This window comes from Hetaerina americana, unplaced genomic scaffold (genome assembly GCF_022747635.1).
Source record: "Hetaerina americana unplaced genomic scaffold, ioHetAmer1.1.p SCAF_126, whole genome shotgun sequence".
Taxonomy (NCBI): Eukaryota; Metazoa; Arthropoda; class Insecta; order Odonata; family Calopterygidae; genus Hetaerina; species Hetaerina americana.
Genome location: NW_027286359.1, coordinates 378,632 through 395,969, shown reverse-complemented (window position 1 = coordinate 395,969; position 17,338 = coordinate 378,632). Strand labels below are relative to the sequence as shown.

General features: G+C 48.1%; 1 protein-coding gene across 1 annotated transcript in view; it reads left to right on the top strand.

The window, feature by feature from the left end:
* Nucleotides 1–17,338, top strand: part of LOC139686018 (LIM/homeobox protein Lhx5-like) — a 217,252-nt gene that overhangs the window by 125,184 nt on the left and 74,730 nt on the right. Inside the window, exon 4 of the mRNA XM_071583115.1 lies at nt 15,651–15,662. Coding sequence (XP_071439216.1) covers nt 15,651–15,662 — 12 coding nt within the window. The remainder of the gene's footprint in view (nt 1–15,650; nt 15,663–17,338) is intronic.

Below are 17,338 nucleotides of genomic sequence, written 5' to 3'. Positions count from 1 at the left end.
GTCATTTAAGCTTCCAAACGTTATTCTGCTATGTGGTGACATCATGTTTGATTTGATGTCAGTCTAATGTTCAATTATTGGACCTATTCAGAAATGATTTATTCGGTTCAATCTAGTTCTTAATTTACGACTTGTTCGGGTTTTTTTTCTCGTTCTAAAACTTCAGTGTTCTAAATTCTATGGCATTTAATGATAATCCCCGTTCTTCATACCACCCCGGTGAATGATCCGAATCGATTGAAAGGAGCCCGCAATCTCTCGGTGTCCTTCATTCTACAAATCACTGTTTCGTTTACGCGAATAATTGAATGTGGCTACTATCATGGAAACTTAGATCGTGATAGATATACTTGACGCTATTCCGTAATCTCTTTTGTTGAGTTTTTATTCCTAAAGATAAAGATTTATGGCTGTTAATAACCTCAACTACACATCCTCTTCAGTTTTGAGAGCCGCTGGTGGGTCAGTCGCCAATGTGCTCTTGTTTCGTGCCGGGCGATATAACTAATTGTTCTTTCCACTAAGTGGCGAATGTTTTGAGAATGTTTTGGCATGAATGGCGACCAGTTTTCCTACTTTTAATATTTGTTAACGTGACTTTAAACGAAAACAATGATTTCGAGAATGGCAGTGGCCCTGGATCCGATGCCAATCGTCCCGTGAATGCAGGGAGACCACGCACCGCAGGAAGATCGGGGAAGGGCTTTCTCATTCCAGCTGGCAACAGGGGGGGGCAGGGGATGGATGCTCCCTCCAGGGGGGAGACGGGGGACACCATTTATAACCCCGCAGCAAACAGCCAACACTTAGGAAAGGTATAAGCCTTACTGACATTCGCTACTTCCGGCTACTGTTCATTGTCTGATGTACTTCAGCGGCAGGGTCGGAAACGATACTACAACTGTAAAGGTAAAGCTCCTCCGTCTTCTTAACAAATATACACACTACATATTCCAAAGAAATCCAAGAATTGTTGCACTGAAATACACACTACATTTTTTGGGTACTAATAGTTACTAAAAATTGGCGTATGTCTTTGATGGAAGTAAGTTTCGTGTTAAACAGTGAATATGATACTATCGTTGGCTGAAAGGCGCAGGGGTATTTTAGAAAAAAATATTCGTCAAACATGGCTACTGTACTTATCTACCCTAGTGGTCTGATGATGTATTGTAAATATCAATAACTAATGCTTATATGGAATGAATCTTTACGTGAATATATTTGGGTAAGGGAATGAGTACGCGTGGTAGGATCGTTACTAGACACAATGTATCACAGTATCAACGCGATGAGTATGGCATGAGAGTTAATATATGGAAATCAAGAGTGAAATGGTTTTTGGTACGAGATCCATTTCATATCACTCGTAAATAGGAACGCTATGCCCAATCCTAAAATTGAAGGCCATAAACTTCAGTACGTAGAACAGTTCACCAACTTAGGAAATTTTTGGACGGTGATGCTGAAATTAGTTTCAGGAAATGAATTTTTCGGGGAAAAATCTGTTACCGAGAGGAGGTTGTTGATGGGAAGATCTTTGACTTTAAATGTAGAGAAAAGATTATGGAGAAGTTTGACGTGAAGCGTCGTTTTGAACGGCGTTGGGACGTGGTCGTTGAAGCAAGAGTGTAAGAATAGATGGCAGGCTTTGAAATGTGGTTGTGGAGAAGGACGGAAAAGGTGAAGAGGACGGAAAGGGAAATAAAAGACGAAGAGCTGGGGCACGGTGGGGCGGGAGAGATGATTGCTGGGAGAAACCAGAGAGAAGAAGGAAAGGTGGATGGTGCAAAGAGTATTTGGATTGGCTATGGAATGGAGGGGAGGAAGGATGGTAGGCGGATGAGATAAAAGGAGGAATAGGATAGGGATGCTGGGAAAGAGAGGAAGGATGTGTGCGGAATTGAAAAAGTGTTCATTGCAATGAAGAGTGGTACGAGGTCAAACGAGATTTAGAAATTTGCCGAATATTAAGTTTCCCTATTTTTCTAAAAAACGACCATAACCGCTTGACGACGATTGCTAATAACAATATGGGTTTCATTAAATTTACACCGAATTTCGATGAATCAATGGAAAGTGCGGAACTCTCGGAAGTGCCCTTATTAGAGCAATATGCCTGCAATCGATCGGAACAATACATATTTGGATCGCAATCAGTCGTCAGAATAACACCGTACTATATACCTAGACACCCGCCCCCAATCACCATTTTAGAGCCCAAAAAATATTTTAACAACCGATGCGGAAGTCAAAACGAGAGAATTAACTCGCGACTAAAGACATGTGCGTCTACACTGTGCACCCCGTGATTGGTCGCTTCGCATTTCGTCGCCCAATTCATCCGTATGGTGGGTGGGTGCTCAGTACTGGGGATTTTAATGATCGCCTCCCCTCGTGCGGAAGAAGTAAACATGGGCTGCCCGTAATACTGGGGACCGACTCCCAGCCTAGCAGACATCTACCGCTCTCTCCATTCGCGACAATTAACAAATGAATGGGAGTGGGTCTTCTCAAAATGTCCGCAATTATTTATTTAAAGCGCTCACGCAGGAGTGGCTGACATGTCCCCGAGGTCGTTTATCCAATCCTTTTAAGCCCACATCTCCTTTCCGCACTCCTCATTGGTTTTCATTCGTCAAAGGTGTTCCCTTCCCATCCCCGTAGCGACTAGGAAATTCGTCCCGTGTATACTATGCATGTGTAGTGTCGCGGGGGGAAGTGTTCGCCGCCCTCCGCTCGGACGCCTTCCCCCTACTTGCCTTTTGGCGAGGCTCCCCGCCGCGAAGGGTGGGGGTCGGGCCGCTCAATCCTCCCTTCACGCCCCGCGGGCGCGCTTTCAAACGTCCTTCCCGCTGTCTGACAGAAGGGTGCGGGCGATCCCGAAAAGCGGTTTGAGACGGAGTGGTTGACGTTGAAGTGAGAAGGCCCGTATTCTCCTCGAGCGTCCAGGGCCCGCGCGCGTCTTATACCTGGTGCCCAGTTGACACCGCTCTGCCCGTCCAACCCCCCTCCCCCTTCCTTCTGGGGGCGGCCACTCCCGCCCCCAGAAGGAAGCGTGCGATGCTCGAGTGTCGTCAGGGGCACTATCATTTCCCAAAGAGAGGCACCGGCGGGACGGGGGGTGGTGGAAAACGTTCCCTACATAGACATCGGTTATTCATCGGTGGGCCCTCAGGAGGCCTCTCAGGGGCGATGCAGGACTGTCGCGGACCAATCCAATCTATCTCGTACTCTCTGTGCTTCGACACGGCGAATGTTTTTCACCTTTCTCAGATTCGCGGCCTGTTGGCGGAGTGCGCGGCACTTGTCGATGGGAAGGGCACGCGTGCCTCCGGAGGCGTTCGCAGCGTGGCCGCGGTCTCGTCCACCGTCGCGTGAATACACCCCAACCACCTTGGCGGGGGGGTGCGGGGGTTTCTGGTGGATGCAGGCAGGGGCGAGGAGGCGTGGGTAGCGAGTGGGAGCCGGGCAGGGTTCGACATGCAAGAGATCGAATTTTGACGTATCTTTCCCTCGCCTCGCCGTTATCTTGGCGGGCAAGTGAGTGGGACAGAGCCCACGCGTGTACTATGCACTTCCCATATCCCCGCCATTGTTTCGCCAAGAACGCCGTCGAAGGAGCAAGATCAAGCCTCTGCGGACATGATTAAGGGGGGACGCGACCGAGTTCGTTAGATTTGCGGGCGCGGGACTTCGTTCGCTTCCCCGGCCAGACGCCGCGGCGAAGGGTTATGGGCATTTCTTAAACAGAATCAATGTGACCGGTTAGGAGACGAAGGACATTATAAAATATCAACGTGAAAAGATTCCTTACGAATAATAAAGCTGAGAGAAGCAAAAAATAATGTTCCTCATTGGTCAACTGAGTATTTTTTAGAAAGTTAAGCATTGCATCTTCGCATATGGTGGTGAAATATCGTCATTGGACAAATATATAGTCCCATAAGTATTATGTAACGTTATATTGTAATGCCCTGAGGATTTAAATTACTCTCCGTAAAGTTGCAGTAATCTTCATTTAAATCAGATCTCGATCTTCAAAAGTTAGATTATTTTATTGTTACCACCGAATGCGGAATTGCAGCGTCGAACAGAAGAGATCTCTTGACGAGTGATTGCGGACGTGAAGATGGCGCGAGGGACGATGCCGTTTAGGAAAGCACATTGCGTATGGGAATGTTCTGATGATCCGTCCGGAGTTACGAGCGTCGAAAAACGAAGAGTGGGTCATTGGTAAATGATTGTCGCCTCAATCCCGCATTGAGATGGAGTCACAAATGATTGATTAGTTTCATTTTTAATGTTTCTACGTCAGTGCAACAACATTAATTCCAACATTCCTAAAAAATGTTATTCCAAAAGCGGTGCGCGGTATACCCCCCGAATATTTAAGGTGCACGATTACGTGGGGAACTACGTTGTGGAGCACGGCGAGGTGCTCCCCGTGGCGCCGGCGCCCGCATCCGAGGGTGTAGGGTGGGCACCGTCCGTCGCCCACCCGCCGAACTCAAGAGCAAGCCTCTCGGAGCACCGAATGCAAATCCGAAGGAGCGAGCGAAGTAAACGCCCGACCGGCCGGCCCTGCCGCCGCCCCGCCTGGGCGCGCACCTGTCGGCGGCGTCACCTCCCCCCCCCCCCCCCGACCAGGGCGGCCGATGCGAGGCACCCACCACTCTCCATCCCCTTCCCCATCCCCCCACCCTCCCCCTCAGCCTACCCTTCAACATTTTCCGACGGGAGTCCGTCCGAGGCGGCCGCAAAAACTCTTGTAACCATAGCGACCCCATCACCTTTTCCGCGGGGAGAAGGTCTGCCGTCAGTCAAGCGAAACGTGGAGCTCTGTTGTTTCCGGACGAGTGGATTCGGAATATGTGTGTGCGCGCGCGCGAGTATATGCACGACGGGGGCGGACCCCTCTCTCGCCCGCCCACCCCCGGGATTATGAAAACAAGTGACAGGCGTCGGCCGCGGAGATGGGAGTGGGCCGCATCCTGTTATATGGCGGCTCCCTCTCTCTGGCAGCTTCGAAACTTTCCTCTTTAAGCAGACACGTCGAGTTTTTCCGAGAAATGCGAAAGGTGAGAGATGCGTGCGTCTGTGGGAGGAATTTTCTCCAACAAACACACTCTCCCTCCGCATCTCCTCATTTATTTCCGAGGTGGGGCGGCAGTGTTTTTTCCCGCCCCCACACCCTCACCCCAGCGGGTGGGTAGGTGGGGGCTGGTAGGGGCTGGCCGGCGGGGAAAAACATCTCCGGCAAGAAAGAGCCGGGTCGATGAAAAACTTTTAAATCCACACGTCGTCCACTTCATAACTGAAAAAAGTTCCCATTTCACTCTCCTCCGAGCGGGCCTCTCTCGGAATCCCGAGTGAAACACGTCCAAGATGACTGAAAGGAAATAAATTGTGGAGGGCATGGGGGAGTGGTGTGGCGGGGTCGGTCGTCGGCGTAGAGTGGGGGGGGAGGGTGCTCAGAGTCGCCCCCCCCTCCTTAAGAAGTCAAAACCGCTTCAATTAACACGCTCGAATCTTGCTCGCCGAGCCGGTTTGGAAATTATCCTCCGTGCTCTCCACTCGACCCGTGGTCTTCCTATCCCTTTAACATCGCTTTAATCTCTAATTCTGAGACGTATTTAAGATATTTACACGCTGTAAGAAATCATGTCACGAATGCACTTTTATCATTCACATCTGGTATTTGCGCCAAACTTTGATCCCTATGTTTAATCTTGTACGTCTAAATACCCTTAATCGTCAGTATGGCAGATGTCCTAGCACCATACGCTCTAGCGGGGTACTATATGAATGCTGGTGTAGAATGGTCTCCGATATTGTTCAAATGTTAAGTTTACTTTTAAAGTGTAGTTACATACTTTGACATATGAATATAATAGCGAGCGAGTCATTGTAATAACTATGAAGGTATTATTCTCTTTTAATAATAATTTTGGCTTTCTGCACATTTTTATCAATGGGAAATTGTGATTTCGAATGTTTGATGTAATTTTACAAGATAACGAATTTGGTGTGACTACTAATATATATATATATATATATATATATATATATATATATATATATATATTAGTAGTCACTAAGATATATATATATATATATATATATATATATATATATATATATATATATTAGTAGTCACACCAAATTCGTAATCTGGGTCCGATATATATATATATATATATATATATATATATATATATATATATATATATATATATATATATATATATATTATAGGACCCATGTAAAAATTGTGCAATGATTTAAATGAATACGTTAAACCAGGCGTCCAACGATGGCACCTCTTCTCCCCCACATATCGTTCATATACACGTGTTATATAACATTCGTGTGAACATATTCCTCAACGCTTTCTCCTTTTTTTACGAGATGATTCTGTTTTTTATTTGCCTAAACATTGTGTAGAGAAATTGCAATTCTCTGTGAACCCAGTTTCCTACTCTTGATACTGGTAGTTAACAGATTAACTGACCACCAACTGGCCGCACTTGCATCCCTTGGCCGCGTGTAGGTCCGCTTTAAGCGAAACCCTTGAAGGACACGAGTTGGTTTAGCCAAATCATGAAGATCTCCGGGTACAAAGCTTCAAGAAAATAAAATCGTGCAAGACTTATTCAATCTAATATTATTCAGGGCCGAAAAGTAATTACCTGATAATGATACAGTGTATGGAAACCATGGTCAAAATAAAGTTTTAATTGAGGAAAATTGCAACAAAGTTTTTATCATGTATTCAGGGCCGATTCACGGGCCGATTTGCGTCGGCGATTCATTCAAGTGCAGCTAACAGAATAAGTTGGCGATTGCAATTAGAATATCGATTCTGTAATATAATATTATGTTAAGTGGGTTAGGGCGCAACTATGAGGAATTCCTTGTAATCGGTGATGAAAACTATTTTATTTTCATTTCATCTTTTATGAGTATTATTAAGTACGTGGCTAAATCCAACAAACTACTCGGAGCTATTTGTGGACATTGATCATATTATTTTTATGCCGTTACCTTCCAATTGTATGTAAATATGGCCAGGGAACGGACTGCGAATGTGGCAACAGTGCTCGTGTCTGCGCCACCAGTGTGTTCATGGACGGTGTTCTATCTCAATTGGCAGAGCTATGAACTAATCGTGCATTCTCACGCACCTAATCACGAAAATCATTTCTCGGATCGACAAATGCAATGCGACGGCATCCAGAGAAAACCTCGGCCGCAAATAATTTTTACATCGCGGCTGATTTGCGACATATTTACGCGCGTTCCACTCGCGTTGGGGTGTGAGTAAAATATTGCAGAGGAGGGAGGGATGAAGTCCATTAAGTTTTGGCATGCCGTGGGTTCATGGGATTATGGGGCGGCATGTTTTCCAATCCGAGACAACGGGCCGCAAATGATTCACGACGATTGAAGTGGCTGGGGAGCAAATGGCGCGGCGGTGCGCTCTCACCGCAAGTTGCAATCGGAGAGGAATGGGAGGGGGGGAGGTAGGGAGGGGGGGGGGGCTTGAAATTGAATAGAAACCGCAGAGAGAGAGGCCCCCCCCCCCAACCCCCGGGGGAGTCGGAGGACGGGCCTCGGAGCCGCAGGAATCCGGCGAAATTTTAGTGCCAGTTGCTTCGGGATGCTTGATGGGTTTCGTGAAATCATGTTGATCAGCGAATCACTGGCTGGACCCGCCCACCGCCTGACTCCTCCTCCTCCGCCGCCTGCCTCCTACTATGCGGTCGCCGGGAGATTTTTCCACGACTGCATATTTTTGGGGACTCAAATTCCACGAGAAAATGAATTCGAAGGAATCCGTGGAGTGCAGTGCGCCTGCGCAACGAATGCCCGCGATTAGTACTCTTTCTCTTCAAAGTAGAACTGGGAGGCGTGAGAGAGTGAAACGGTCCCGGCACCTTCTCGAGGCAGAACGGGGCGCAATAACCAACTGCTCCGTACTGGTGCGCACATATCATGATTCTCCAAAAGAGTGGCTACGTTCATTCCCTCCGCTGGCGCGCACTCGGAAAGAGGTATTTATTTAGGGTCGTGGAGCATGAAAGACGACGACGTTGGTCGGCGGCCGTTCGGTGGGCCCTTAATCGGACACCACTCGCGGATCGGCCCAGGGGTTTCCACACCCCGAGAGGCGCGTAGCCCAGAGTGGAATACAAAAGGCAACACGGAGAGGGGAACCAAGGATCTTCCTCCCATCTCATCCCTCTCGTGCTCGCGTTTGCTGGCGCGCTGTTGAGTTCACTACCAAGTTGTGTCCATTCTTTTTGGCGAAAGATGCCCTGCTTCACGCAAAAACTACCGAATATTGAAACTCAGTCAATATTTTATCCTGTTATTGCATAGCAAACTAGAGAATCAAATCTTATGTGAAATATTTAATCGTGTTTCAAGTCGGCAATTATGCGAAACTATCAGATTTGTCACCCCTTTGTTTTTAAACTAATTAATGGGCAAAATTGAATGTCAGAATGGAAACTTGATTTTCATAAAAAGAAATACTTTGTAAGTCAGGCGGAGCATGACCTGTCGCACACGAGACTGTGTTTCGGGAATTCCTCAGCTTCGGGAGCGCGTACCTGCGGACTGGGGTTGGAATGGCGTCTTTCCTACCTGCGAGAAGAATCTGTATGTGATAATACGATATGGTATGGCCATTATTATGGAAAGACACCCATGCTCTGTTGGCAGTACCATTTTCGTGGGTTTCTTTGATTTGCGCCTGTTGTATTCCTTGTATCCACGTCTCACACGGGGGGGATGAGCGGGGAATACGAAAATTATTCGGTTTTAATGGGTTCGGCCGCACGCTTCCCCGCGGCGCACACTCTGATCACCAAGGTGATGTCGAGGGAGCGTTCTGTGTTTTTAAAGCCAAACCGCATTGCTGAAGTGGATATAAGTAAATAGAGGAAATAGTCGCTTGCGAGCAACTGACCTCCTCAGGGCGTGATCTAGGAACCGTGCATGACCTTTCAACCCGATATCTACGTACTTAATAAAATATTTATACCATGCCCAGGGTGTATATTCGAAACCAATTAAAAATATCTTTCCACGTGTTTGAAAAAGAACACTTTGGTGATCTTATGGATTTTGCCGAAATTTAAATACTCTTAAATTAAACTAGTAATAAATTGATGTCGTGTGATTAGAACGTTTGCTTGTGTAAATACTGTTATCTGGAGAGAGGGTAGATTCTTACGTGTACCTGTTTTGCTGAAGGAGGAATGGTCATTCATGCAGACTGTGTGCGTGGTTCCTTTTGCAGCGGCGTGTTGGGCAATGAAGGAGGGGGCGTGGGAGAAGGGAGCCGATGAGAAACCCATCACCGACATCCTCGCCCAGGGCGGGCTCAGAACGCGCGACCTCATGGTCAGGAAGCAGGATCTCTACTCCCCAGATCATCGAGGCCGGCCCTGTGACGGTAAATATCCTCCCTCAGCCCCTGTGCGCTTTCTCTGTGATGTGATATGCTCGCCTTCCCATCCCCCCTTCCGTCTCCCTGCAATGCGCTCCCCCTTCCCCGAAGTGCATGCCGCGTGGGGAGAGCGCGTCCCCCGCTTCGACGCGAGTCGGTTGGAGGGCGTGGACGACTCGGTCAATCATGGATCGGCGGAGCTCCCAAAGGAAGCTGCTCTCTGATTGGTCGAGATTCACGAACCCATCCAACGGGCTCGCAATAATGCAAATTAAATTCAAAACGCATGATAATTTTCTATTGAAATATAAAAACTGCTATCTGTGTAATTTGTCAAGTGACGTGACTTGTCTTCGTAGTGATATGTACTCACTTAAACCCAACTTAAACCCAATGCCTAGTAGTTTGTCTCTTAGAAATACTGTACAAAATGTATGACTTTTTTCTAACTGCTGATCCAGAAAATGCTAGGTGGACCTTTGCGTTTGATTTTGTATGTCAACAAATAAGAACCAGGGCATACGCAAGCATCCTGGACCTTTGTGAAGGGAACCAACCTGGCCAGGAATCGAACCCTCCTCCGGATGGGCGTCGTCGCCAAAGTCGGCGTTGGAGGCGACCGTTTAGCCTGTGGTGGCGACACCTTTGACGGCGACAAAACCATCATTTCAAGCGGAAGGGGAAAACAGTGCGAATCAGCGACTCGAATAAAGTTTGCTCTTTTGGTTAGGGGCGAAGGGTTTATGAGGGGAAGTGCAGAGGGAAATAGTGCGTGTGAGCGAAGGAGCGGGAAGGGGTAAGGGGAGGGGAAGGGGTATGTGGAGACTAGATCAGTGGTTTCAACGGACCAAATTAAATCCGGGAGGAACGCACGCCTAATGTGACCATATTTGAGCCATCACTCTCATGTGGCCATAATTGAGCTCTCTCACCTGGATTCTACTGTCAGATGCGGGGAGGATTTCCAGAATTATTTCATTGAAACGGCTGTCACAAATTTTTTTGGAAATTGTGAAGGCGGTGAATTTGCTGGATTGGCGATGATTATTAATCCCCACGGAAAGGTTGGTGTCGAATCGAGGGATGACGTCTTGGGATGTAAGAATGGCTTCGTCAATGGAAAGGAGTCCGTGGAGCACCGCAGGGGGGGGGGAGGGTTGCGCGGAGAGGAGCGAGTGGTGCTGGGGTGGAGAAGAGCCTTGTGAGTTTGAAGATGTCACCCAAGTTTGGGGGTCCTTGGAGAGAAGTTGCGAGGTGTGACGCGGGTACTTGAGTATTCGGAAGGAAGTATGCTTTTTCATAACATGATGGGTCTTATGAGCGCCGGAAAATCAGCCAGTGGTTACGTTGAAGTTGTGATTGCGTATTGATCTAAGCCTTTTGGGTTTAATGGGAGGTTTAGGAGGGGTTTGATTTATGAGTGTTTATACGGAATCATGTAATGTACTATTGTAATTCTGTGTGAAGGAGGAAGAATTGTTGCAATACGGTGGGCGCAGATGAGAGAGAAAACGGGAAGGTGTGTGGCAGGATCTGGGATCTGCTATCGCAGAGGAATTATTGCCTCCAATGAGGACGGAAGTTTCGAATTGGTTGCTGTGTAGGTGGAAGGAAACCTTTCCCGAAAGGTTGATGATGGAATCTAGAGTAGGTGAAGTATAGGAGATATAGGAGGATTGAGAAGAAGAGAATTATGTACACATTGAGTGAAACTAAGCATAACATTGATTTTCTCACTGTAAAATCAGTAGTAATAGTAATTAAAACTATTACTATCGGTATTCTAACGTCAAGGGTAGATTTTCGATTTTCGACTTCCCCTTCCTCGTTTCATGCCCTGTAAGTTATGCGATTAAATAATTTTGATACCAACACTTATTGAACAGCCTTTCACATGCAAAATACGAGCATGCCCATATGCCCACACATCCTACCCCTCGCCAGACTCCGCGCCGCTCTGTGCGAGGGCGGGCCGCAGGGGGGCGAGAGTAGGGAACGGGACGTGCTGTGATCCTGACTGACAGCAGGCCACCGCGCTTCCTCTCCTCCGCTGACCTCCCTTCTCCGACTCCTAACCTCCCCCGTGCACCACCGGGGGCGAAACGGGGCGCGCCCACCAATCCCGCACACGCCGCGCGCCCCACCTGGGCCTGGGCCTTTGGAAATTTGAGAAACGCGGGGGATGCAGTGCTCCTAGGAAGTGAATGCCTTCCAACCGCCGCCTCCCCCCACCCCTTCCCCCGCTGCCCCCTCAAAGCCACTGCAAGCGGTGGGGAGGGCCCGCACGAAATTCGGAAGGGGCGCAATGCCAGGTCTGTTTGGAGTACACGAGTGCAACAATCCACGGAACCCAGGCCCAATCCAAACACACATACGGACACACGCACGCACGCACGCACACACATACACGCCTATGTTTTCCACGATGTGCTCGCCTTGATTTCTTATGGCAGAGTAATGATGTCGGGTAAGAAAGATAATTGAAATGCCTCGGTGATTGAGTTTTTGATTCACGTATTCATCCAGTCCTAATTTTTAATTAATTCATTTTCAAAACTTAAAAAAGCAAACAACGGCCGTTTACAGTCAATGGGTACCAAATAAATAATTCAGGAAAGAAAGAATAGTAAATGATACAATAAACGGACGAAGCGCAAAAACAATACCAATTAGCCACAAAAGATCGTACAAAGTCTTCGGTACAAATATATGAAGCACTCAGAGATGCAGCAATCACTCTGAGGCCGGCATTCATCTTGGGTTGCTGTGAAATTGTGGAGTGAATGGGTCAAGTGAAGGGCGGGACGGCGGAGAGTGAGTGAACTCAATAATTTCGGGAGAACAAGGAATAACTGGGAGAGTGTAAGACGGGAATGTAAGGCGGGAGGTCGCCAATGCGGGAAGGGGTGTGTCGGGGAGAGTGGAGGAGGCGTATCCATAGGTCGAAAGTTAGCGTTGATGGCCGAATGGAGAAAGTTTGGGTCGCGAATAGTTGTACGGGTGAACTCAAGTGATGGATGGATGGGTATAATTGCGCTACGAAGGGAATTTTACGAAGATGGGGAATTTGGCGGCGGATGATGGAGATGGACCGAGTTGAACTCGAGTATGTTTTGCATAAATGGGACGCGCATTTGACCAAATCAAGGAGCAGTGAAATTTTGAGGGCTTTTAAAGGAACAAGATGTTGTGACGAAATACAGTACATACAATGTCACATGCATTCGTATTCGTGCGCGACGCGCCACAGTCCACGAGGTTAAAGCCAACTTTTAAACACTTATGGTGTTTGTACCTTGACAGTTAAGGAGCAGTATTCTCTCAAGTAAGGAAGGCACGTAAACGGCGCAAGTATTTTACGAAGCCGCAGTGAGTGTAGTCTCATTAAATCTTTTTAGGATCCCACAACTCGATCTGACTTTGAATTATCCGTGAAGTTTATTTTAGATTCTCACATTTCTCCGATTAATTTCCACTTTTTCTTCGATGAACGAAAAAGTTCTTTTTATGATTTCACTGGCCCGTCTCGAGCGCCCTCTTTGTTTCTGGAGGAACTGAGACTCCTCCTTCACCCACCTCGATACGCCCATTCGTATCTGTTTTCTCCTCGCGTTGCTCTGCTCACAAATACAGGCGTTCTTAGCTCTTCATCGGCGTGATTCTCTAATTGATGTTTACTCTTTTGAACCCCAAATAGTCAACCTATATCATTTCATTTTCCTGAGACCTTCGCATTTAAGCCTACAATTTCTTCCTTGCGGGACCGCGTGGGACGTTTTAGCCTGCAGGGTTGCGGACTGGAAGATGCAAGGCAGGATGGGAGAGCATTCCTGTTTCGCCCCATCCACCCACTCCTCCCACCCACTCTCCTTCCGGGGTACCAGATTCGATCCGTCTGTTTTTTCTCCACTTCGATTCCATTGTTATCACCCGTGCGATTGTTATTCGCCTCCGCCGCCAACCTCGCGCCCCCCCTCCCCCCCCTAACACCCACCCAAGTGCCTTCCGGGGGCCGACGGACACCCTTTCTTTCGTCTGGGGCTTGCTCCTGCTTTCGTTATTGTTGGGCCGAGGGGGTGGTTGTGGGATTATCCTCGCCTTTTGAAAGGCTTCCACCCTCACCCCCTGCCACTCACACCACGGCTCTCTCTCCCCCTGGGGTCCGAGGCAAATGCCGCCGTCGAGTGACGTAGTAACAGCGCCCTCCACTGGAGTATCCTTCCCAATTGTCGGAATGGGAATCCGTAAACGAGGAACGGAAACGCCATTAAAAGCGCCGCTGACCTTGCCTCCAGAGGATCTCTCCGATGCCGATAACCTGGCCCCGACAGAGTATGGAAGTAATTGAATGTGTTATATCATTTCTTTGAGAACTCCTTTTGTATGTTGCCTTCGCTCACTATAAGAAGTCAAGACATAGCCGTAAGCTGGCAATCATTTGAGTCGACCGCTTAGTTTTTGGGAAACCTCAATAATTTAAATAAAAAGCGATATTAATTTAGGAAACTATAGATGGTTCGTATTATGAAAATATTTATCCAAAGAAGCTCGACGTCATATTTTTCACTCTAGGGATTCCGCCGTTTTGAAGAAAAGAAAGGCTATTTTATGCTTATACTTTACTTGAATGTAGGTCATAGCCAAACGTTTGCGCCACCTCGACGGAGGGATTTGAGGAAACTTGGAATGTCTACGCCTATGAGGAGTCATACTCTACTCGCTATGGTCGATCCAGCTATTTCCCCCCCCCCCAATTGATTATCACCGACATCCGGGAGACTTTGGTGATTGTGTATCGTGATTATGAGGATAACATTACTTCTCCTACGCTGAAATTTAGGGGATTTTAAAGGAGAAAGATTTTGTGACGATATACCGAACATACAATGTCACAGGCATTCTTAGTCGTGCGCGATACGCCACAGACCCTTTGGTGCCCTTCGCTAGGTCAGAAACCCTATCCCTCTCGTATCCCTAGTTCCCGATTCCCTTCCAGCCTATCTGGATCGACTTCCGACTCATTTCCCATTTCGTGTTTCATTTGCCACGCATCCAAAGTGCATCACAGCTCAGTCTCCTTCAATCTACGACAAACGAGGCGCCCGATGCGATGGCGTCACACAGAGAGGGAAACTCGGCGTTAAGTCGCCCCGAGTATACAATAAGTGTGCATGATGGGACACTGGCGAAAGAGTGTTCCTCAGCTCTGTCCCCCCCTGGGTACACCGGGTCTCCGCCTCACCCATTCCATCTAGGGGCGGCGGCGGGGGGGGGGTGGTGTTGAGGCGTGTCCTCTCCACGGGTGGTCTCCACCCCCGTCACATGCAAAGGGGAAGCTCCTTTGAGGGTACCCGGACAGCCGAGGCGGCCGACTGGATGCTCTCTGCCCCTTCGGCTTTGTCAGGTGGAATGGCCTCCGGAGTGAGGGACATCACCGGATTCCTGGAAAACCTCCCTCCCGTCATTTGGTGCTTATTCTTAGGTTTAAGGTGTTCAAAATCAAAATTTCGGTAATGGAAAAATTTTTTACTAGGGTTTTGGTCTTTAAAAATGATTTGGATGTAGAATACCTCGGTTTTCGGATATCCTCTAGTTTTTGTCATTTTATTGGTTGCCGGTAGGGATTGACTCTCGCGATCATAACTTCCAGGATATTAGAATATATTTCGATGGCATCGATGCCGAAGTAACAGAGTCAATGAAGGGGAGCGAAACTGCTCGCCTGTGTTGGCGGGTGTAGGCAATTGTGTGCGTGTAAATAGTGATGATGGTTTCTCAAAAAGTATCAGCGATATTAAATGTGAGAACGAAAGCATTTCGTAGTAATAAACTCACCATTGCTAGTGGTCATATACTTCGCGTTCACCCCTTCTCATTAATAGATTCCGTTTGACAGGGGGTTCATTGAAAAGTTAAAACCTTCGAATGATTCGTAAATTGGATGAATTCTTTCCATTAATTCGGATTTAAATTTTACGGCTGAGAGTGTTTCGAATTGAATAAAAAAATTAGTCTGCTACAAATTTCTATGGCAATGGCAGACAGAGTAAGTAGTTATTGATTGCTATAGATAATCGGCCCACGTATGAGAAAACCGCGACTCAAGGATACAAGGGGGTGCTACGAAGTGCAAAAAATAGATCGAATTCTTTCAGATCAAATCAAATGAAATCACCTTCAAGGGAACGAGCATCTCTTTCGGGTTTGGCGCCGGGGGTTCATTGCCTCGTGGGCGGAGCGCACCCTTACCCGTCTCCCCTTTCCTCTCCCTCCCTCCCCCCTCTCTCTCTTTCCTTCCCGAAGGGAGCAAGTCGTTTCTGATGCCCTAAGCCCATTGTTTTTCCTTATTTAAAATTATTTACTCCTCAATTTCGAAACTATCCCACTATTTCTTTGCAATGTTTTCAACGTTACCTTTGGCATTTCCTTCAGTGTGAGCTTAATCTGTATATTACACATTTTGAATCACTTTTTAGGATTACATTCTTCGCCAACATGTGCAGCTCAAGATTCGTTAGTAGCATTTAATATCTCCTTTGAGTGCGAGCCGTTCTTTGAATCTTCCTCTTCGATCCACACTAATTCATAAAGCCATCCACTTCAAACTTCCCTCGACAGTGACGTTCCCGTGTCTTGTGTGATCGCCTTAAAGTAGTCAATACTCGGCCAGCTTTGACACACACCATTCAGGAGTAGGGAGACCAAATGAGGAATAAAGCATTATGCTTGCATAATGCTCCCCTAGGTCACGTGACGGTTTCAAAACCGTCATTACCTCGGACTCGATGGGCGATCCGAGGAAAGTCCCGTTTGCGCGCCCGCCCCTGGCACGAGGCCCGCCGAGGGGTCCCTCATGCTTCGCCAATTGGTCACGTTCGGGCTTCCGACGGCATCGCGGAAGATGGTGTCACGTTCAGCGGCGGAATGCGGAGACTATGTGTGTAGTTCTGAATTCTACCCGTGCTTCTTGGTAGGACGTGGTTATTGATAGGCTATCTGATATTTCGTTGAAGTTAAAAAAAGGAAGACTTTGCCGGAGATAGTCAGTGAGTAGATGTCATTTTGCGACTTGTTCCGTGGAATAATTGGTTGATTGGCGATCACAATGCCGGGAAAATTATCAGACTGTATATGTAGTGGCGTGGACGGCGCGACGTCGAAATGTACGAAGGAGCGACGCCGCTCTGGGAAGTGTTCCGTCTGAACATTCGTTGCGAACACCTAGGACACGCCAAACACATCGTCAGTGTGCGCTAACCAGGAGTATCGAGCTGTACGATTCCAGCTTTTCGTGATATTCGAATTATTCAAGAGCCATTTCTTCACACCCTTTGAGCAATCGAATTTCGGGGCAGCAACCCTTTTCGGATCGCCCAAGCAGCAGGCGATCGAAGTAAACTTTGCGGCGGAGCCATGTGTACTTCCGCACAACAACCCGTAATGTTTGCTCGTCCGAGTTGGGCTCTTCCAGTTGCGACAAACCCCCCCCCCTCACCGCGCCGGCGGTCAAGTCACCCTCTCGCCTTGACGCCTCCAGCTGGACTATGAGGTGGGGGGTCCCCCCGCATCATCCTGGAGCGCAGCAGTTGATCCGCGAGAGCTCCCCCCCCTCTCCGGTAGTCTCGGAGGGGGGGGGCGACGACGTCTTTCTTCGTAGGGAGAGGGGGACTCATCTCCTCTGCCTCCCCTGCCCCCCCCCCACGTTTCGCAGGCAGCCTGACCCCACACGAAGAGGGGCCTTTCCGCAAATCCCGCCCTAATCCTTCCCCGGCAAATCCCTCCACGGCGGCTAAGCTCCCGGATGATGACGCCTGCCGAACCAACAGCGATCGGGGTAGAAGGAGGGGGTAAAAGGGGGTGGGGGGACCCCCCCCTCTT